Source organism: Eutrigla gurnardus (assembly GCF_963514095.1).
Source record: "Eutrigla gurnardus genome assembly, chromosome: 8".
NCBI lineage: Eukaryota > Metazoa > Chordata > Actinopteri > Perciformes > Triglidae > Eutrigla > Eutrigla gurnardus.
This window is the reverse complement of record NC_139922.1, coordinates 4,134,651-4,157,387: the sequence shown is the minus strand read 5'-3', so window position 1 is coordinate 4,157,387 and position 22,737 is coordinate 4,134,651. Positions and strand designations below refer to the sequence as shown.

At 45.6% G+C, this 22,737-nt stretch overlaps 1 protein-coding gene across 2 annotated transcripts in view; it reads left to right on the top strand.

The window, feature by feature from the left end:
- Positions 1 to 22,737, top strand: part of vps13d (vacuolar protein sorting 13 homolog D) — a 61,608-nt gene that overhangs the window by 25,382 nt on the left and 13,489 nt on the right. Inside the window, exons 30-60 of one of the 2 annotated variants that reach the window (XM_084014522.1) lie at positions 348 to 572; positions 673 to 977; positions 2,067 to 2,200; positions 2,473 to 2,628; positions 3,391 to 3,565; positions 3,779 to 3,853; positions 4,339 to 4,539; positions 4,732 to 4,821; positions 5,666 to 5,806; positions 5,887 to 6,012; positions 9,318 to 9,392; positions 11,488 to 11,593; positions 12,608 to 12,760; positions 13,664 to 13,799; positions 13,885 to 13,932; positions 14,507 to 14,657; positions 14,810 to 15,026; positions 15,116 to 15,363; positions 15,447 to 15,638; positions 15,725 to 15,851; positions 16,141 to 16,283; positions 16,853 to 16,983; positions 18,105 to 18,280; positions 18,370 to 18,493; positions 18,658 to 18,893; positions 18,982 to 19,084; positions 19,288 to 19,445; positions 19,559 to 19,667; positions 20,921 to 21,091; positions 21,966 to 22,070; positions 22,236 to 22,385. In XM_084014522.1, the coding sequence (XP_083870648.1) occupies positions 348 to 572; positions 673 to 977; positions 2,067 to 2,200; positions 2,473 to 2,628; positions 3,391 to 3,565; positions 3,779 to 3,853; positions 4,339 to 4,539; positions 4,732 to 4,821; positions 5,666 to 5,806; positions 5,887 to 6,012; positions 9,318 to 9,392; positions 11,488 to 11,593; positions 12,608 to 12,760; positions 13,664 to 13,799; positions 13,885 to 13,932; positions 14,507 to 14,657; positions 14,810 to 15,026; positions 15,116 to 15,363; positions 15,447 to 15,638; positions 15,725 to 15,851; positions 16,141 to 16,283; positions 16,853 to 16,983; positions 18,105 to 18,280; positions 18,370 to 18,493; positions 18,658 to 18,893; positions 18,982 to 19,084; positions 19,288 to 19,445; positions 19,559 to 19,667; positions 20,921 to 21,091; positions 21,966 to 22,070; positions 22,236 to 22,385 (4,687 nt within the window). The remainder of the gene's footprint in view (positions 1 to 347; positions 573 to 672; positions 978 to 2,066; positions 2,201 to 2,472; positions 2,629 to 3,390; positions 3,566 to 3,778; positions 3,854 to 4,338; positions 4,540 to 4,731; positions 4,822 to 5,665; positions 5,807 to 5,886; positions 6,013 to 9,317; positions 9,393 to 11,487; positions 11,594 to 12,607; positions 12,761 to 13,663; positions 13,800 to 13,884; positions 13,933 to 14,506; positions 14,658 to 14,809; positions 15,027 to 15,115; positions 15,364 to 15,446; positions 15,639 to 15,724; positions 15,852 to 16,140; positions 16,284 to 16,852; positions 16,984 to 18,104; positions 18,281 to 18,369; positions 18,494 to 18,657; positions 18,894 to 18,981; positions 19,085 to 19,287; positions 19,446 to 19,558; positions 19,668 to 20,920; positions 21,092 to 21,965; positions 22,071 to 22,235; positions 22,386 to 22,737) is intronic. The other variant, XM_084014523.1, reaches the window with a different exon arrangement.

Below are 22,737 nucleotides of genomic sequence, written 5' to 3'. Positions count from 1 at the left end.
CTGAGGTTCTCCGGCAGGCTGTTCCACAGGTGGGGGCCGTAGTGGCTGAAAGCTGCCTCACCGTGGGTTTTGGTGAGGCAGCAACAAGCACTTTTTAATGAAAGTGCTTGTTGCTGCTTTGTCCAGAAATAGGTTCTCCGTGTCTGTGGCCACATTCCCACTAAACTCTAAATGAATATGATCTTTTTCTGTCAGTCAGCAGCGGTTGGTCTGCAGGTGGAGCTACTCATAGAAGAATGCTGCGTTTGTAGCCATAATTAACTTCCCTCGCAGCTTCTAGCCAGTTCATCTGAAACCTTTGATGTACTACTTGTAGACTCCATTTCTTTCGTATTTCTCTTGCAAAGGTTTGACTTCATGAAATCCAAGCTGCTCTTTGAGACTTTCTCCAATGGATCCAAGTCTGTCAACTTGGTGTCTCACTCCCTGCTGGCGTATGACACTCGGTGCACCCAGCCCAATACAAGCCCTGGTAGGTCTGGCGAGGCAACGCACAATGTCTTCGACTGCATCCTCCAGCCGTCCAAAACAGGCACCAACCGGGCAACACTGCAGCTGGAACTGCATTACAGGTATGAGCGAGGGCTTTTCAAGCCCACGCCCAAACATATGTCGAAAGAGAGATTTAAAGTGGTGTTTGATAGTGAAGAGTTTTGTTCCATCTTACCACAGATCCACGCGTGACTCTTCCTGCTTCACGGTGGTCCTCAACAACCTGAGGGTCTTTCTCATCTTCGACTGGCTTCAGCTGGTGCGAGACTTCCTGCGTGTGCCCGTGGAGAAAGCGCCAGGCGGCGCCGAGCGTCGCAAGCGCTGGCCCAGTAATACCAGCACCGACTCAGGCCCCACCGCCAGCAGCACCAGCACCGTCACCGGAGCCGTCATGCCCAAGACGGTCAAGAGCGGTGTGGTCACAAAGAGGTCCACGGTGCCGGTCACCCAGGACCGCTGTCTGGAGGTCAAGATCAACGTCACAGGTCAGAGAAGAGAGAGTACACTCTGGCTTCAACGGCTTTGATTGATTTTAAAGGGGATGGGGGAACTAAATGTATCGTAATATTATATATTATATCGAAATGTAGTTGGTAGTCCATTTTTGCTACATAAGAAAAATACACACAAAAATAACAAACTATATTATGCTGTGAAGGGTGGAGGATGAGTTTAGGAGTCTCTCAGAGGAAAGAAGCTGCTCTGAAGTCTGCTGGTTCATCAGATACTTGTGATTCTCTTCCCAGAATGCTGCAGGGTGAACAGGCTGTATGTGGGTGGGCTTTGACCAACACTGATGCTGGTAGATGGTACCAGTAATGAGTTTGTAGAGTCCTCCTGTTCTGGACCGTGAACATCCCATAATAGTTTGTAAGAACTTGGCCCAGGACTTTAGCCTTCTCAAGTTCCCTGAAGACCTCCAGGTCTGATGAGCTTGTTTCACAGGATGGAGATGTGTGATGACCATGTCAGCTGGGTGGTGACACTAATTCCCAGGAACTTAAGAGTTCATCCACCTCAGCTCCACTGACGTAGACGGGGTGTTGGTTTTCCTGATGTAGCAGCAGGTTGTTCTTACTGTAGTTTGTAGTTCGGCTGATAACTGTGGTGTCATTATCAGGACATTTTTGTCTTCATGTCGGGGATAGCAGTCGTGGGTGTACAGGGTGAACAGGAGGCTGCTGAGCTCGGGCTGGGCGATTTTTTTCAATTTAATTGATTAATTAGCATTTTTACCAATTAATGAGAATACTTCCAAAAGTTTGCGATCTCCGTTTACTGCTCCTTGGCGATATCCTATCTCTCCTCTCTCTTTTCTCTTGGGTCTTCCCGCCCCTCCTCCTTAAGCCCCGCCCCTCCCAGTCTCTTCCTTAACGATGAATAAATGAAACATGAATTTTCTTCCACTGATTGTATGTATAGCCTTTTTTCTTTTTAAATATATATAAATATGTCATTAAGACGTTCTGTGACAAAATAAGATGTTGTCCATCTCCCGGATGTGTTACTCATACGGGGACCTGCCCAGAATAATAATAATAAGAAGTGACCACAGTTCATGCGTGTGTCTACAGGCACGGAGTTCGTGGTGGTCGAGGACTCGTCTTGTCTGGATACCAACGCCATCATCCTAAAAGGCACCACTGTCCTCACCTACAAACCCCGTCTGCTGGACAGGCCCTTCTCCGGCAGCCTCGCGGGAATAGAGGTGATGGTCAAACACGACTCAGACGACGAGCACTACCACAGCAGCCATTCATCAGGATTCTTATTCTTCATACTGCCCTATACTGCTACCATTACACTACTATACTATTATTTCTACCTGATTCTGTCACTGAAAAGACTATAGTACTATCGCTAAACCAGTACTTCTCCTCTCCATCCTCCTAACCTTGACGCTCAGTACATAGTGATACTTACTACTACCTTCTGATCCATAGTGGCATCATACTTTATCCACTTCTTTGTCACACCCAGGTGTTCTCGTGTCGGCTGGGCAGCGAGCAGGAGACGGCGCTGTCCATCATCGACCCGGTCAATATTCAGGTGGAGATGTGTGGGAGCCCCACCTACCAAAGCAGCTCAGGTCTACTGGACGCCTTCAACGTGGAGGACATCCCCCCTCTGCTGGAGGTCAGGAGTTTATACTCAACCACAATAAGGCGCATGATTGTGGGAGACACAGCGGGGAAATTTGGTATTTGGTCTTGTGTACTAAGTGACTAAGGCGCTCCCTTGTTTGAAATGGTCCAGCATTGAGGCAGAACGAAGCAGAAGGTTCTAGTCTCCAGGCTGTAATGTAATCCTATCTGCCAACTCGTCATCCTCGGTGTACTTCCATGAAACATGTAGATGCATAGGTTTCCTCGTCACGATGCCATGTCCACTCATGTCGACCGTGTTTGTGGAAATTCTAATTGAGGCTTGAGACGGCCGTGCTGCTAGAGCTGAGATCTCCAACAGAGGGTCCCGAAATGATTTGATCCCAAACGTTTTTCTTCCAAAGATTTAAATATGTCCAAAAATACACATTAACATGAATACAACCTATTATAAGCAAATATAAATGTGTTTAATATTATGTTGATAAATTAAAATGTAGAAATTCCAAAATAGAATTAAAATATGAATCTATCAATTATTATTTTGATGGCTTAGCATTGTATACATACTGTACATCATTATTACTGTTATACATGGCACTATAAGCTGCACTGCACATTATTAATGGCCTGGATTTCATAAGGAACACAATTTTCTACGATGTGTAATAGGGAGTCCCTCCACCACAGAAGACATGAAGCAGCTGTTTTCACAGGATGAAGAGCAGTGGAGTGAGCTTGGCGTGTAAACCTGCTAGTTGCCTCCTTCAATTGTGATGTCATTCTCTGGCAGATTCAGTTTCCTACTCTGGACATCCGTCTCTCCTACAACGACATTCAGCTCTTCTTGGCCATCGCCAAGTCCATCCCGACTGCCAGTTCCCCACTGCCCTCTGACCCTGATGGCAGCACTGAGCCAGCAGCTGCACCTAAAGACAGCTTCAGGCAGAAGACGGAGGCCCTCATAGGTATGTAAAGACCGCGTATACACCGATTCAAATCTTCCATGGTAGATCAAAATCCTTTATAATTACTATCAGTGTTCAAAGTACATCAACTTCTTGTAGTCTCTACATGTTGAATCTTAATTTGGCTTCAAAGTTGGCTACAGTTCAGTTACAGTGATGGCTTACTGCTGTTCTCAGAAAGAATACTGATGGATGTGTATGTTGTCTCCACAGAGGGCCAGCTGACCCGTTTACAAGACCTTGGCTTCAGGAAAGAGGACTGCAAAAGAGCCCTGATCCACTGTAAAGGTGAGTGAGACCCCACTCCTGACAGGTTTTCACCATTACTTCTTAAAAAGCTATGTAAAGACGGATAAGAGAACAGGAAGGACCTGCAGCAGGTGGTGAGAGCAGCAGAGAGCATCATCTGGACGACACTACCCCCTCAAAGATTACCCCCCATCTACATCGGCCGAGTCCAAAAGAAAGCCAGCTGTATTGCTAAGGACCCCCCTCACCCTGGACATCACCTCTTCTCCCCCACCCTCTGGGAAAAGATACAGATCAATCAGATCTAGAACAGACAGACTAAGGGAAAAGCTTAGTCAAATGCACATAACCCCTCCCCTTCACCCCCTTCCCCTCGTGGACTCAAGTATTTTTATTTTATATTTTGATTTCTTTGTATATTTTCTGTATATTGCCAAAATTGAGTGCTGCTGAACGTTTTTTCATTGTCCTAACGATGACAATAACTTACAGAATATGCTCTATTCTATAACGTGTCCCTACAGGCCAGCTGGACCAGGCTGCCACGTGGCTGCTGGAGAACGCTGAGAACATGGCGGGCCATGCCAGAACCAGGACTGAGTCGGGCTCCAGCAGCCACTCAGCTCCTCTGTCCGGGGTGGAGGTGAAGGCTGAGAGTGTGTGCATCTGCTTCATCGATGACTGTCTGGACTGTGACATACCGCTGGCCGAGCTCACCTTCTCCAGTAAGTCTCATGTACACAACATGCATCTCTGGGAAATGATACTTATTATAGTGTGATCATTATATAGAGTGTAGACGAAAGTCTCTCACTGCATAACGATCAGTGATTCACAACAAAACTCAAGTAATGTAGTAGCTGAATACCTGCTGGTACAGGAAGTTGAGCTTTGTTTATTGTTGTTTGTTATTGCAGGGCTTTACGTGCTGCAGCGCATTGGTTCCACTCAGGAAGGAAACGCCAGCTTCACTCTGTCAGGAGACTACTACAACCGAGAGCTGTCAGGTACATTTGGGACAATTCTGTCATTACTTCCTGAGCATGAGAGGATTCTACCTGTTTGTTCACATCTATCAACACCTTAAACCAGATTTCTGTTCCCAATGTGAGTACCGCCCTCCACTGTGTTAACACGACACTGTAAAAAAGGATGGGCTTCCTCAGTTTGCCACACTGGCTGAACACTTTTGAGATCCTCCAGGAGTTCTCATCAGAGGTGGGGTAGTTCATCAGGCCCCGTGAGGACCCCCAGCAGGGTCAGGAACCATGCACTATCCTAACCTGTCTGAGATTCCTCAAGGAAGTCTCTTATTGCTACCGCTCCTAGTTATTCAAAGTTTTCTTTTGTTGTATTACATTCAGATTTAAAAGGTTCAATAATGCAGTGTCTAAAGAAAAAAAAGTTAAGTTAAGTAAACAAACATGAATATTTGACACATGGCTCACAAACAAGAAATAAACTAGTAGTATTGAAATTACTAAGAAGAAAAATACAAGAGAAATGACAAGAAATACAAAATAATGTGTCTGTAAAATGAACTTCAGTTAAACTGTTTATGGATTTCAAGTCAATATCAATCAACTAAAGTCTGACTACTGTATCGTCAATAATTCTATATTATATCACGTCTGATTAAACATACTTAGCATATTAATGTCATGCAAATGTTCAGTAGTCCTACTTAACAAATGCTTCTTAATATAAGCTACATTGAATAACATTATAACAAGTGTGTGTGTGTGTGTGTGTGTGTGTGTGTGTGTGTGTGTGTGTGTGTGTGTGTGTGTGTGTGTGTGTGTGTGTGTGTGTGTGTGTGTGTGTGTGTGTGTGTGTGTGTGTGTGGGGCAGGCTGGGAGCCCTTCATCGAGCCCTGGCCCTGCTTCCTGTCCTGGCAGCAGCAGGCTGCCGGCCGTCTCCACCCTCCACGTTTCAAGATGGGGATCCGAGCCAAGCAGAGGCTGGACGTCAACATCACTTCTGTCCTGCTGGGTGAGTTCCAGGCTTCCACACAGCTGACTGAGCAGCACGTTCTCTAAGATCATTCAGTTCCACTCATCTGCTCCTTCCAGAACAATACAACACCACCAAGAGCGCCTGGATAGCAGACTACTGTAACAAGGAGGAACAGATCGCCCAGTCCTCTCCACCCCTGTCCTGGGTAGGCTCTTCAGTCGACCCACCCAGCTTCGGACAGAGTGAGTACACACACACACACACACACACACACTGGGGAGTTCTCTGAAATACTCTGTCAAAATGGTGAATTGGTTTAATGGAGGGCCAGGTGTGGCATCCTGGATAACGCACGTTAATTGATTCATAGAAAATAAAAATGAGGTAAAGAGACCAGAAGCTCCAGGCGACTGTTAGGAATATTTAAACTGAGATTAACTCTTCATTTTTATCTTTGTGCTAGCACATTCCTATTGTCTTCAAATTTTAAGCAATTTCTTTAATCAATAGTCGGTTGCCTTAATAAAAGTAGCACTAAGCGTCGAACAGGACCACGGCAGTCTGGATCAGGTTCCACCACGCTCCAGGAAAACCTGTGAGACCAGGTTATGTCACTTATAAAGCTGGTGAATGAATCTAGCATATAAAAAGCAGTTTTTTTAATGGAGGCTGGTGCAGCGCTCACTCCACATGAAATGCACCGGGGCTACATGACATCACTTCCTGTAGACTTCACTGAGAACAATGAGGATGTGTTTTAACTGAATATTTTCTGGTCTAGCTCCTATAAATCATGGTGGTTCATAGATATAGATAAACCGTTTCTTTCATACTTTGAATCACATGTTGAAACGTGATGTTTGTCTTGTTTTCTCCACTTCTAAGGCAATGACACAAATACTGTAAAGCACTGAAAGGTGGCAGCGTTTTCCTCAAAGTTTTTTATTCTATTCATCTGTGTTTAACGATACCCATCCCTACTCTTTATCATGAACACACACAGTGTAGTCTATTTAGACTCAGACCCACATACACTGTCCTGCTGCCATAGATACTCCCTAGAGGACGCTTTCTGGGGACTTACTTTTTAAAGATGGCAAACCATCGTGATCCAATTCCCAAAAGGCCCAACTATAAATCACGACTAGAGTGAGTTTGTGCCTAAACGATCCCTAAACCCATCATCTATCGGCCTCTAGGGGGGGGGGGGGGGGGGGGGGTCATTTCTGTGGTTCTGGTGTAGCCATCGGATATCTGGGCCAGGATTTCCTTCTCTGTGTGCTGCTCATTGTTGAGACTGGAGTTTGAGTTGAGAGACGACATGTACGATGGCTTTCACAAGCAGCCGGTTGACAAGCTCATTTTATACCAATTGAAAGCTAAATCCTGGTCAGGTGATATCGGATGTTCCCAACGATTTTAATCAGCATACAACCGTGCCTGCTCCGACATGATTGACCAATGCTACTCCGACTACAAACGTCAACCTGAACCTAAATCTCGTGGCGTTACCTACAGATTCTTACATTAACAGGCTATCTCATCCTTTTCATTTCCTCTCATCAGTTGAACAGAATGAACGCTAGCCTTTCATATGAGCCTTAATGTAGCTACGATGATCAGAACAATAACAACATTCAGACTCCCCCATGTGGCGCAAAGGTGAACTGTTGATAAAAGAAGATGGAGGAAATCTGGCTCGTTTATTTGAGCACCTTAATAAAATGTCCTTTGACAAACGTTTGTTGTAACGTTGTTATATTTTTGAGCTGTTTGACAGATTTCCATGTTCAGTAGTAACTGATTCAGTTCAGAGTTCAGGGATTTGTCGATGATGAGAAACCCTTGTGTGGCTGGTTTAGCAAAGGGCTTCGGATAGTTCCTTTAGTTCTCAGTGTTGGTCCTGAGAGAAACTTGGTTGATGGGTTGCTCTTCTCAAAAGAGGCTTAGCCATACGAAGCTGCTGCTTTTCTCTAGCCTTTAAAAATGTTCTGTTTATTTGACAATATTAGCATCAACCAATCAAATGAAGGACAAACCTGTGACTCATCAGCCAAGTTCTTGTGCTCCCTCAGTTGAACAGCAGCTGAATGGACCTGTAATGTGTTGGTTGTTATGGTGATTGTGGTGGAAATCAGTTTATGATCACCTGATGAGAAATAAGAATACAACTCCTAACAGCGCTTTTAGTAATTTATTCTATAAAGAGTCCAAAACAGGCTAGCAGTCGCTACAGACAGACTGTAAACAGACAAAGTCTAATAAGTCAAAGCCCTCGCAAACAGGGTGTCCAAGCGGACCGCATCACCGACATACAGCTTCAGAGCAAACTATCTGGCCAGATAGGGGCAGACTCCTTAAGAGTCTGACCAAGTCTTCAGTCTTAAAAGGGGCTTTTTATACAGTTGTTTGTGACGTGTCATCAGAAAAGCATTGTTCCGTTGTTTGTGTAGACGGAGAACTTTGTCCAGAATGTGGTGTTTGAACCACTCATCAGTGTCCATAGATCCATATTGACTTGCCAGCTGTGCTGGTGTCACAAGATGCATTTTACAACTCATGTAACACATGACATGACATAAGTGCAGAATACAGGTTACCTCATGACACACATGGAATAGTATGAGTTTAAACTACTCAAACTACTAATTATACTATAATGAACTACTAAATGAAAAATTCCCATCACATTGATCACATGTTAATGGAGGGGAGCATGAACCGCAGTGTTAAACCTATTGAGTCCAGAAGGATGATGATGATGATGATGGTGATGGTGGTGATGGTGATGATGATGATGATGATGATGGTGGTGGTGATGATGATGGTGATGATGGCTGTGGTGGTGGTGATGATGGTGATGAGGATGGTGATGATGATGATGATGATGATGATGATGATGATGATGGTGGTGGTGGTGATGATGATGATGGTGATGATGGCTGTGGTGGTGGTGATGATGGTGATGAGGATGGTGATGATGATGATGATTGTGGTGCTGGTGGTGGTGATGATGGTGATGATGATGATGATGGTGATGATGGCTGTGGTGGTGGTGATGATGGTGATGATGATGGTGATGATGATGGTGATGGTGATGATGGCTGTGGTGGTGGTGATGGTGGTGATGATGATGATGATGATGATGATGATGATGATGATGATGATGGTGATGATGGCTGTGGTGGTGGTTATGATGATGATGATGATGGTGATGATGGCTGTGGTGGTGGTGATGATGATGATGATGATGGTGATGGTGATGATGATGATGGTGATGATGGCTGTGGTGGTGGTGCTGGTGGTGGTGATGATGGTGATGATGATGATGATGATGGTGATGATGGCTGTGGTGGTGGTGATGATGATGGTGATGATGATGATTGTGATGGTGATGATGATGATTGTGGTGCTGGTGGTGGTGATGATGGTGATGGTGGTGATGAGGATGATGATGATGATGATGATGATGATGATGATGACCCTCTGCCCCGCTGAGTGCTCCCTCTGCATGTTGTGTAGTAACTCTTTCTCTCTCTGCTGTCAGGTGCTCTTCTCGCTCACCTTAGAACTAGGAGCACGGCCACCTTGACCTGCCTCGAGCAGCAGACTCACTCCAGAGGTACAGTCCAGAGTCTAGTCGCTCAGCAGCACAGTCAGCGTCAGAGCACTCAGTCAGTCATCATGGATGGAGCCTCAAGGGGGCTTCGGCATGGCTCAGCGTTGTGAGGCGATACAGATCCATTCAAGTAGTCATGAGTCTTGAATGTTTCCTGCCAGCTGAGTGTTTATAGATGTAGTATGCGTCGACCCTGTTGCTAAGGAGACAGAACCACAATGCTCCCCGGGTGAAGTCCAACCCGGACCCGTTGCTGTAGGTTCAGAATGACTCGGCCTCTGAATGAGTAAGCAGCAAGTTCTAGAAATGACAACCTGCTCAGCTCTCCATTGGCCTAGACTTTGTGGATAATATCAAATGAAAGACAGCACAACAATTTTACCTTTCATTGTGCCTCAATGACGGTTTGGGCAAGATGTCCTTCTTCAGTGTGTTTCCAACACGTTCTCACATCAAACACAGATTGGTCAGAGCTCCAAAGCTTCAAACTATGCCGCTCTACGTTCTCCTCTAGCGGCGGCGTGTTAATATACACTCGTTACAAAGTGTCTTTTCAAAATAAAGGTCTGTCTTCACAGGAAGTTAGCTTTAGACAACAAAACCACCACTAGGTTTAGAGAAAGTGGTTAATGTTAACTTCACTGACTAAGAAGTCAAAACTAATGTGATTCACGTAACTATGTCTGGCATGACAACGTTTACTTTGAGTATTGCACAGGACCTGACCAGCAGTCTCCTGGGTGAAAGTCCTGTATTTATTTGATCAGTTTGAATGCGTGAACTAGGCTTGAACTTTCTGGAACCACTTTGGTTAATTCTAGCCAGGTTTTGGACTTCCTTGAAAGATCGTATTCAACAATATGAATGTATTATATTTCAGCTACTGCTAACATGTCATCATGTATTCACTTACACACTTATCTCTCTTAGGACTTCATAGTGGAGCAGCGTAAGCACATTGCTCTCACTCAGGCGTTGTGCAGCTGGACCACAGTGTTGCACTAGTTGTAGTTTTAAAGTTGAGAAGCAGCTGCAGCAGGCCTACATCTCCCAGCTGAGGAGGTGTTCTCCTGTCTAGATGAATCAGCTACACAGCTGAATGATGACTGACGAGTTATTGTGTGGTGCTGCTGGTTTGAGTACTGATGACTACAGTCTGATAAGTGTTCACTGAGATATATATATATATATATATATATATATTCAGAGTCTAGCCTCTATCTATCTCGTCCGTCCTCCTCTTCCTGCTTTGCATTTTGCCTGATCAGCATGACTAAGTTGTCATTAGCACTGCATGGCCATAGTCGTGAATCCATTGTGAAAATGTGCTTTTGTAGACTGTTGCACATAGAGTGGGATGTACTGTAGTGTAATAGTATGCTTTGGTGCATTTGAATACCGTATACTCTCGCTTACATTGGCAGTTCCTTTGTGTTCTCCACCTGCTAAATTCATGAGCTGGACGTGTGTGTGTGTGTGTGTGTGTGTGTGTGTGTGTGTGTGTGTGTGTGTGTGTGTGTGTGTGTGTGTGTGTGTGTGTGTGTGTGTGTGTGTGTGTGTGTGTGTGTGTGTGTGTGTGTGTGTGTGTGTGTGTGTGTGTGTGTGTGTGTGTGTGTGTGTGTGTGTGTGTGTGTGTGTGTGTGTGTGTGTGTGTGTGTGTGTGGCCTTTCACCTGCTGTATTAACTGTATGTTCAAGAAGGCAAGACAATTATAACGTTAGTCTGTTATAATTGTATGTTTACAAGAATTACTTTTTTTCATTTCTAAACAAGTGTCCTTTTTTAAAAGGGCACTTCAGTGATTTCTCTAAAGTTAGGAGCAAATTAACACACCGGTCACAATCAAAGCGGCAGCAGCACAGCTTAAGGACCGCCGGTCCCTGGTATGGATCAGGCTCCAGGAACACGGCTCAGAACGGCCCATAAGGCTTTGTGTTCCAGATTAGTGGAGTGCCCCTTTAAAGGACACAATTATCTTCTCTGCCTGTTGGCGCTCAGCTCAAGAAGAAAGCAGGTGCATGACTGTTACAGTTGACTACACTCCACAACGTTGGTGCTGATCGATCCTCTCTGATTCTGTTTTCATTTCTGCTTCCAGCCGAAGTCAAGCTGTCCAAGAGGAGGCAGCCGTTTGTGCCGTACGCTCTGCGCAACCACACGGGATGTACTATGTGGTTCGCTACTCTGACTACAACCCCCACAAGGTAGGCGAGGCTGGACTGGATATCCATCTAAACTCAGATGCACTGACCTGGGCCAGTTAAGAACAACCTTTTTCCCAGATGATCAGTTCTCCCCAACAGGCTGATTGTTTACTGTGACAGTACTATAGTGCTTGCTATCAATATGACGTACAGGCCTGCAGTTCTCTTGTTGTGGCAGACAAAACATTCTGGCAAAAGCTAGTAAACCATATAGTTAACCATATGAGCAAGCATCCTGCTGTTGATATGACACACATCTCCTTGAGGCCTGCTGAAACCTAGAGTTTAATACCTTCTCCTTCATATCACTTTCATACATGGCATTGCAATGAAACACAATAAACTCGACATAGTAGATAATACTCATAAGTAGGTACACATGATGTATAACTTGCTCACAATTGCCCCCAGAAATAACTCACAAGAGGCCAAAGCACTTACAAATATGCAACTCAACTGTCTACCTGTACTTAAGAGGAAAACATTGTAGTACGTTTTACCCGACAGAAATGATACTTGTAAGTTGTTAGGTTGCAAATTAAATAAAACAATTACATGTTGCTGATGTTGCTGATTTCACTCTTCACTTGAAGTAAACATTTGAATGCAGGAACTTTACTGTGTGGTACTTTTAATAGTTATTAACTTCAGGAACATCTTTTACAACATTCCCAGTTAGAGAGGAAGAGGGTGAAAAGTACAGCAAGGCAGTGTTAAACACACACCGAGGTCAGGGTCACTCAGGCGTAGACTTAAAATAATATACACTTACAGGAGATCATTTCCAAATAGGCATAGTTGCTTTAATATAAATATAAATAGGTGGTTCTTAAACACATTTTCCTATGATTACCACCACAGTCATATTTTCTCCAGGTCACTTCGTATAACTTGAGATGATTGTGTGTTATGCTTCTAACTGTGATGCTTCTGTTTGCATTGGTATGTCATGTGGAAAGTGACACGAACGTTTAAACCTGGTGTCCTAAAAATGTCTCCGCATGTCCCCCACAGGGTGGCGCTGTCCCACAGCAGCAGTGCAGACTCCATCTCCGACGTCCACGGTCCGGGGACCGATGACACTCACAACGTGAGCCAGTGGAGAGAGGTTCTGCCCGGGGAGGAGATTCCCTTTGAGTTCGAAGCCCGCGAGAAGCTCCGCCACCGGTACAGCTCTGTTCACAGCCTCAGTGTTGTTGTGTTTCTGAAGCTGTTGGGGGGTTTGACCGTCATCCTTACAGCTTGACTGCAGGAAGAGACGTGTCAACTACACATCAACTAACAGTAGAAGTAGAACAGGACAACTCTTGGTCTGGCATTCATTCTACTTTGAAGCTAACAAAACCAATGGGAGCAATGCTTAAGGCAGGGGTCTCAGGGCTGCTGATGGTCTAGTCTTCTGATGGACGACCACGTCTACTTCTCATCCTGCTCTCCATGTTTACACCAGTGATGACGTTTAATATTGTATTCCTTAGAACCGCCACTCTTTCCTTACATATCAGACACGTAGCATTTCCACTGAACGCCACAACAAATCCTGCAGCATCCATCTTTGTTGAAACAGTGTGTGTTCCCAGCCCACCTTTCTTTCTGCTGGGAAAGACACATCTTTGCTGTTTGTGGTGAAACAAAGGAAGATACAGCCCCGCACGCTTCTTCAAGGCTGGACATGCAGCATGACCTCTTTGCCATTGTATTGCACAAAGTCAAAATCATTTTTATATAACTTTTTTAAATGAATATAATTGGGTTTTTATTACAAGGGGTAGTTTAAATTGATATGAAACAAGTATAAAATACTAAAATAGTTTAATGTAAGAAACATGGAGAGGGGAGATGGGGGGATGGAGAGGAGGGGTGGGCCGGATGTGGCCCCCCTGGCTTAAAGCTTCTAAAGAGTATATTTCTAAGTATATGTTGTGTCTTCTTTCCTGCAGTTGATAATTGAAGACTTACATGAACAGTGATGTGGTCCTCAGTCATTAATCATTATTCAGTGCTCTGGCTTGTATGACTCCACAAATGCGTTCAGCAGATGATGATGATTGTGTATCACCGACCCTCCAGACACACTCATGAGCTGAAGCTGCACCAGCTGCTGGTCCGGGTCTGTGGATGGGAGCAAGTCAAGCCGGTGTCCGTGGACAAAGTGGGTGTTTTCTTCCGTTATGCAGCTCCGGACAGAAACAACTCATCCAACACTGTGAGCACGAGTCCACACCTCCACAAGAAAAAGGAATGTTGATGATGTCAGGCTTCTGACTGGAGATTCTGTTTGTCTTCCACAGGTTGGCAGTCCCATCAGCAGAACCAACATCATCCACCCGCATGTTTATGTAAGTCTGCTTTCTAAATCAGTGAGCTGGAACACTCATTATACAGCAGGACACAAAATATGTGGAGGCATGAAGAAGGGCGAACAATGTTGCGAATGCATAAATGAAAGAACATGAAAATAAAAGCCGTTTTTCAAATAGTGGCCAGCATGAACAATAAAAGTGCACTTAGTGGAGTCACACTTACCTGTCTTATTAGAATTTAGCCTGAAGTCAAATATGAACCGTCCTGAGGGTCAATCATCACCGTTCTGGTGGAACCCGTCCTGTGATAATGTAGACTATAGTGAATGTATACAGCCTTGATTGACAGCAACATCAGAAAACAGCAAGGCTTCTTGTTAGAGCAACATTTGTATGCTGATTTTCATGCTTTGACTTGAGTCGAGAAGAGAGGAGCCCTGTAATGTTGCACAGTATAATAGAAAGGAAGGACACTAAACCTGAGGGTTAGGGTTAACTAACGTGTGATGACACATCCTAATAACACAGGGACTGTCTCTGATAACGGTGATTAGCCTTGTTGGATGTTGTGTAGCACACATGCTCAACCTGAATCCCTTGGACCCCTCAGTTCTCGGCCCTGCCTCCAGTCAGAGTGGTCTTCTCCATCACGATGGAGGGCAGCGCCAGGAAGGTCATCACTGTCCGCTCCGCCCTCATGGTGAAGAACCGGCTGGATGTTCCTATGGAGGTCAGACTGGACAGCCCCTCTGCTCCTGACAGTAAGATGCTGCTTCACTTTCATTTATTAAGCACTAACACGATTCAAAAGTCAAGCACATGTAGTGCTTTGTTTTATTTTTATCCTTTTATGTCATATTATTTTATCCTATGCTATGTTATACTGTCTCAATGAAGCCAAATGTTTTGCCAGAACCAGTGGTGTTGCCGCCTATCCTCCCTGGCCAGGCCTTGGCTGTTCCCCTCCACCTCACGTCCTGGAGGCTGCAGGCCCGGCCCAAAGGCCTGGGCTTGTTCTTCTGTAAGGTTCCCATCCACTGGACCAGCGTGGAGCGGCCTGGAGATATCAGCAGCAGCAAGAGGGAGTGTCAGTCAGCAGACTTTGAAGAAAGCCTCAAGCGCAACTTCAGGTAAATTCCGTCCGTCAGACATTCTCCTCTCTGTTCTTTGTCGTTCTCATCTGTGACGCTGTTCACCCTCATCACGCTTCCTCTCGCAGGTTCTGTGTGGTCATCAAAAAGGAGAACTACCCGGACCAGCAGCCCGCCAAGAGGGTGTCTGGCAGTGCAAAGCAGATCTATCGACAGCCAGGCCACACCATCTACCTGCTGCCCACCATGGTGCTGGCCAACCTGCTGCCCTGCGACCTCAACTACTACATCAAAGGCTCGTCCATCAGGGGCTCTCTGAAGCCGGGGAAGGAGGCCGTGCTTCACGCTGCTGACACCTCACAGAACATGGAGCTAGGTCAGGATGCTAGGTCAGGTCACTGGCTGCAGTTGAAACGCGTTCCTTGTGCTCACTCCTGGTGTTCATGGTGTGTCCTCCAGGAGTCCTGCTGGAGAGCTTCCCCGTGTGCAAAGAGCTGCTGATTCCCCCTGGGACTCAGAACTACGTCGTACGCATGAGGCTGTACGACACCAACAAGCAGCTGCTCTGCCTCACCATCCGCATCGTCCTGAGAGCACAGGGGGCGCTGAAGATCCTGATTTCTGCCCCCTACTGGCTTATCAACAAGACTGGTAATGTTTTCTCTGCTGGTGTGAACTCGACTTTTACAACCACGGCTTGTCTGTTATCACTCCCTAAAGCCACGTTTCTCCCTCAGGTCTGCCCTTAATTTTCCGCCAGGACAACGGCAAAGCGGACGCTGCAGGCCAGTTTGAGGAGCACGAGTTGGCCCGAAGCCTCAGTCCGTTACTGTTCTGCTACACTGACAAGGAGCAGCCTGCTATGTGAGTTTGCCAGGGACCGGACCACTCTGATCCTCTCTCCCATCCGGACTGAGCATCTGGACTCTATGTAGAGCGATGCACTACCTCGGCTTTATTGTTGTAACTGACACACACACACACACACACACACACACACACACACACACACTGACACACTGACCTGTGTCCGGGGTTCAGACACTCACTGACGTGTCCACATGATAGATCCCCAAGCCTTTGATTAGCGTGGGACCCGCTCCAGCCGCCCTGCTCCTTACATCCATCTCCTCCCCGTCTGTCTTGATCCCAGGTGCACGATGCGGATCGGGAAAGGGATCCACCCAGACGGAGTTCCAGGCTGGTGCCAGGGCTTCTCCCTGGACGGAGGCCGTGGAGTCAGGGCAGTGAAGGTCATCCAGCACGGGAACAGGCCTGGCCTCATATACAACATAGGCAAGTTGGCACAAACAGAAGAAATGGAATGCATTGCAATGGAACTGAACTAGCAAAATACTAGCAAATAATAGCAAATACTATATTCATATTCTGCTGTCAAAAGCACTAAACAGTTGTTTTTAAATGTGCTATATAAATGAAGTTATTATCGTTGTTATAAGCTTTCTTCTGCTGTACTGCAGAACTCATGACAGTGCAGTCGTACTGTACAGTATCTCATTTTGTAAAGGCATATAGGAACAGGAATGAAAAGCTGAATTGGAGTAATCTACCGGTATTTAGATTTAGCCTTTTCATCAGGACTCCAGTAATAATTATGGAAGGTCTTGTTCATCTGCAGCTTCTCTTTTGGCTATTATTACAAAAAAATGTTGCACTGAATCTATAGTAATCGTGTTGCATCAAGCAGCACTCCCTCACCGTCACCCTGCTGCACCAGGTTTCCCTCTAACTCCGATGCGTATAGCAGAGATGTGCTGACATTTGCTATTCCAGCAGAAATGTCTCTGGCACATTATTTACACCTGCTTGTCAGGCATTGACTGTTCCCCGTCTGTTCAACACAGGTATCAGTGTGCGGAAAGGAAAAGGACGCTACAGGGACACTCACATAGTGACCTTTGCCCCGCGCTACCTGCTGGACAACCGCTCCAACCACAAGCTGGCCTTCGCTCAGAGAGAGTTTGCCAGAGGAAAGGTGAGAAGTTCACTGAGAAAATTACATTTTCAGTTCAATTCAAAGTTTCATGGGAAACACACATGGCCAAAGCAAGTGTAAAATAAAGCCGATCATCATTCAATAAGTGAGGATCTACCAAAAAACAGAAATGTGTGAACAGAGCTGTGTAGCATTCCAACATTGTAGTAAAATCTATAAATACAAATTTAACTTTACTAGTCCCATGTCGGGGAAATGTACAATATTACATCATTAAAGAGGGAATTGCAACAGCAAAAATTGAATTCACATTATTGCATTTATGGAGGAGATACTGTCTACTGGTACTAGTGTGATGCTACTAGCGTGATGCTACTAGGGTGATGCTACTAGTGTGACGCTACTAGGGTGACGCTACTAGGGTGATGCTACTAGGGTGATGCTACTAGGGTGATGCTACTAGTGTGATGCTACTAGTGTGACGCTACTAGTGTGACGCTACTAGGGTGATGCTACTAGTGTGACGCTACTAGGGTGATGCTACTAGGGTGATGCTACTAGGGTGATGCTACTAGTGTGATGCTGCTAGTGTGATGCTGCTAGTGTGACGCTACTAGGGTGACGCTACTAGGGTGATGCTACTAGGGTGATGCTACTATCTTGATGCTACTAAGGTGATGCTACTATCTTGATGCTACTAGGGTGATGCCAATATTTACTGCACATGTGTTATTTGTATCATATTGAGTATATGATCTCATAGGATGTTCCCCTAACACAGCAGACTCTCATGCCAAATTGAACCAAAAGCTCTTCTTTTAAATCAACAAAGCAGGAGAATAATGTAGTTTTGTTGTTGTTTATTGGTTTGTTAAGTAGTGTGTTGGGAGTGATCATGTGGTCTGTTGTACGATAGTTTGGTAAAAAGACAATCTGGGATTTGCTCAGTAAGGAAATGTAGGAGTCTGTAGATCCCACAGTATTTATTGGGATCGAATGTGTGTCTCTCTCTCCTGGACTGGTGTTATCAGTCCTTGGATCCACATATTGGGGAAGATCCCTGAGCTAAGGACATTGTTAAAGAGTTTTAGAATAGCCAATTGTAATTTGAGGTTATGTAATACTTCCAGTGAGACAGCTCTACGTTCTTTGTTCTACAGGGCACAGTGAACCCTGAGGGTTACATCTCCACCCTGCCGGGCTCCAGCGTTGTCTTTCACTGGCCCCGTAACGACTACGACCAGCTGCTGTGTGTGCGCCTCATGGACATCGCCAACTGCACCTGGTCTGGAGGCTTCGAGGTCAACAAACCCAAGTCCTTCCACGTCAACATGAGGTGAGCCACATACACACTGGAGTCACGTATGGTATTCTCCTCCTAACTAGTACTTGATTGTTCTGAGTATATGATCTTTGTTTGAACAGGGACACACTGGGGAACTGTTTCTTCCTGCGGACAGAGATCACCCTGAAGGGAGCCACCTACCAGATCTCCTTCTCTGACACGGACCAGCTGCCACCACCCTTCCGCATAGACAACATCTCTGAGGTAAGACCATGTTATTGCTGCTGCAGTAGCATGACCTGTCACCGAATCCCTTACTGGACCCCGTTCTGTCTCCATGAATGAATGGCTTCAGTACAGACTACGATGCACACGTTCAGACCTTCAAAGACCTTCATGGTGTTTTAATCTGCTGTACATCCCTTCAGGTGCCGATCCAATTCTGGCAGCACGGTGTGGCTGACATCCGTCTGCACACTGAGGTGAAGGCCGGCTCAGTGCTGGACTTCGCCTGCGATGAGCCCACACTGCCCCCCTACCTCACCTTGACTGTGAAGGGAGCCGGATCCTCGGAGGTCACATCCGACATGAACTTCTTCAGAGAATACAACAAGCTGTACTACGAGAACTTCATCTACATCGCAGCCACACACACTTTCTCACCGTATGGACCGACATACTTTAATATCATTATGTTTCCCTTTATAAAAGTTCAATTCATGAAGGTAAGCAGCATGCTTTTGTCGATGCAGGAATGTTGAGAAGAGACCCGTCGGGAAGAAGCGTGTGGTGAGCCGTGCTGAACTGGTTCTAGATGTAGACACCAAGACTCAGCGGGTCATCCTGAAGAAGAAGGTAGTGTTTTCGGGTTGAAATGACCCGGAGTGACTTTGATTTAAGGATGGAAAAGCTTGGACTGTTAGATTAGAATTGTGCATGTTTAGACGGAAAAAGAGAAGACAAGTTGTTGACAAAAAGTCCCCCATAAAAACATACAATGTCAGCGTGTGTTGATGAGGACAAAGTCCACCAATGAATGTGTTGTCACATGTACTCAGGAACCAGGGAAGCGCTCCCAGCTGTGGAGGATGACCGGGACCGGCATGCTGTGTCACGAAGGCTCCTCTCCGCCGCAGAGCAAGCCGGCACAGCCCCGCCCACTGGACTCCTCCTTGGTGCTGGACATCGCCGGGCTCGCGGCTGTCAGTGACAATAGGTTGGTGCTGCAGTGTGTCTGTGAGCGCAACACAACAGATGCTTCTCTCATGACAGTCGGGTGTGGACATCTTTCATGGACGACTCTTCTCTGTCCCTGTTTGTCTCTCCCAGTTTTGAGCCGTTGATGCTGAGGAGGCCAGACTCCCGTCGCAGCACCACCCAGACTTGGTACTTCAGCTCAGGCATGCTGACCTGTGGCCTTCCCCGGCTGGTGGTGCAGGTGGGTCCACCAAGACACTCATCACCTTTTAAAGCACTGCTCTTCTATGAGCGAGACACAGCCTCCGACGATCCTCAGGCAGGGCTCTGCTGGCTGTTCCTGAGTCCTGGCTCAAGGTCAAAGCTGACCGACTCTGGAACTCCCTGCCTGAGTGAAGGGAATTATTTTCGTGGCGCGATTGCTTGCAAAGTCGATGCAAACACACAAATAGACACAGGGCGGCCTGAATGAGGTGAATTACATCTATGAAATAATTCAGCTCAAGAAAGAAATTTGTGTGACGCTGTGACACGAAAGCATATCAGCTTAGAGACAAAAATATTCTAAATGAAAGAGGTCTATGATAGTAGCTCACATTAGTCCAGAGACCAGACCAGACCATGTGGAGAAACCAGAGAGTGTCTGTGGTCCCCAGAGGTCTATGATAGTAGCTCACATTAGTCCAGAGACCAGACCAGACTATGTGGAGAAACCAGAGACTGTCTGTGGTCCAAACAACAAGGTCTCTGCTGTATTTATGTCTAGATTACCTTATTTGGAGTGTTGATGGAGCAGCTAAAATGTTAGCATAGCCTAGCACCCATCAACCAGACTCCATTCAGAAAACAAGCATTTTAAAAGTAGTTAAGTCGTCGTCTTGCAGACGGACCTAACAAAGCATGATGTCACACTTTTTACTGATCAAGTCATCATGGAGTTATTTCAGCATCCTTTTCATCTGGTTATTGATATTAAATCATAGCTAAATAATTTATTGTGGGTTCCTCCAGCTGTGTTAAACCAGTTGACGTGTGTCTTGCTAGATCCAGTGAATCCAGCACCTCTGGACGTGTCATGAACTCAGACAGGACGGTGTTTGGTTTCCCAGCGTATCTGGGACTTTACAACATAAAGCAGCAACAGTAGTGATTTCAGAGGCATGAGGCGGGAATTCACTTTGCATTCAGTATTGGCTTGCAGAATCTTTAAAGTAACTTATCTTTTCCCAAAAGCTGTTAAATAATTTGAATGCACTGTTTCTGTTGTTAATTTGGATGCTTTTATATTTAATGTTTTAACTTTGGTTCAACAATGTAAAGCCCTATGTAATTTAAGCTTTATAAACAGTTTATTATTATTGTTATTATTATTATTACTATGTTGTTGTTGTTTTTGAATGTCGATCTGGCTTTGTCTCCTCTGTGGAGTTCAGAGTCCTGAGATCTTAGTGTTGGTGCAGTTGACCCTCACACTGAGAGACATGTACCGTTCAGGTGAAGGGCGGGGTGGCAGGTCTGTATGATGGAGCAGAGGTGGTGCTGGGACCAGACTCCGGGCTGCTGGATCCTGGCCCCGAGCAGCAGTTCATCAACCAGAAGATGAGACCTGGTTCGGGTGTGCTGTCAGTCCAGGTGCTGCCAGATGGACCCACACGTGTCCTGCAGGTGAGAACCAAAACCATCAAATCTCCATATTCAGGGATTAATAATCATTTGACTCGAACAGCACTGATACTGAGCCTCTTGGTGAATCTGATGCTGTGTTTCATCTAGCGGGCCTTTATCAAAACCTCCTGTCCTCATGTAGGTCATGTCATATCATGAAATAATCACGTAGATTTGCATACTCTTGTTTGAATAAAATACTTTTACTTTTTCTGTGCCATCATTTAGACAACTTTGGTTCAGTAAAAACTTAATGTAATGTAAACTTCAGATTTCATGTTTTATGCTTTGTGATTTTGAATATTTCTTTGGTTTGGTTAGAGGTGTTGAGACTGCAACACTAGTTCCTCATGTCTTCAACCCGCCTATAGGGGGCAGCACTGAGACTACAGACCTGTTACAGACCAGTGGTGGGACCCACTGAGACTACAGACCTATTACAGACCAGTGGTGGGACCCACTGAGACTACAGACCTATTACAGACCAGTGGTGGGACCCACTGAGACTACAGACCTGTTACAGACCAGTAGGTGGGTTGTGGAAGAGCAATTTCTCTGGTAGGCGCTGTTCTAGATCAGTCGGAGTGGCCTGTGGAGCTGTGCATTGTGGGAGTTGTTGTCTTCCATCCACATGCACCAAAAAGTCACCGTCTGCCTTTTCTCGGTCAAGAAGGCACCGAATTCAAAATGTATTTTGCATTTCGACTACATATATGACCCATTTTCAATACAGATCCATGTTTCCACTGGTGAAGTATGCCTTTAAGATTTAGTGTCATATCACAACAATGTTATCTCAGGACACTTTACACATAGAGCCAGACTAGAACACGCTCATGATCTGTTCTGCTCACAGACGTCTGTGTGCTTGTAGATCAGCGACTTCAACCAGAGGAGAATGATCCGGAGCTCCTCCAGCACAGAACAGGAGAAGGCCAAAGAGGAAGTAAAGAAGAAGGAGCCTGAGCAGGAGCTGGAGGTACCAGTCACGTCCTCACATGCACCGTAGTTTGTCTATGACAGGCCGAAATCACCTGACACGTTCATTCAGTAGATTTCCCTTCATATGTGCTACTTAGAGCACATCTGTATCTGGGAGCAGGTGAAGCTCACTATCTGCTGTCTGCTTGGTGTTCCTCCCCAGGTGTTGGTGAACTTGGAGGAAGGTGTGGGCGTTTCTCTGGTCAACAAGGTTCCTGAGGAGCTCGTGTTCACGACACTGTCTGGTATAGATGTCCACTTCACCCGCACTGCCGCCAACGAGGTGTTGGAGCTCAGCATTCAGAACATCCAGGTGAGCTTCACCACGGCTCTGAAACCGTTTCCTAGAAAACAATGTATTATTGATAGAAAAAAAACTCCCTTTCACTCCTGAGCCACTAGAACGGTGTGGGGGTGTCTGTATAATAATAATAATAATAATAACTTTAATTGATATAGCGCCTTTCAAGAAACCCAAGGATGCTTATATCTGCCCTCTGCCTGGATCTTCTCTTCCAGAGGCTTCTCGTGAACAGACAATATGATTAATACTCATGCAGATGTATTTTCTGCTCGTTAATGAAGGACTATTTTTGATTCATGGCTGGTGACCCTTCCCTCATGGAATTATCCGGATAAGCTAGTGATCCACCATCAGCTAACAG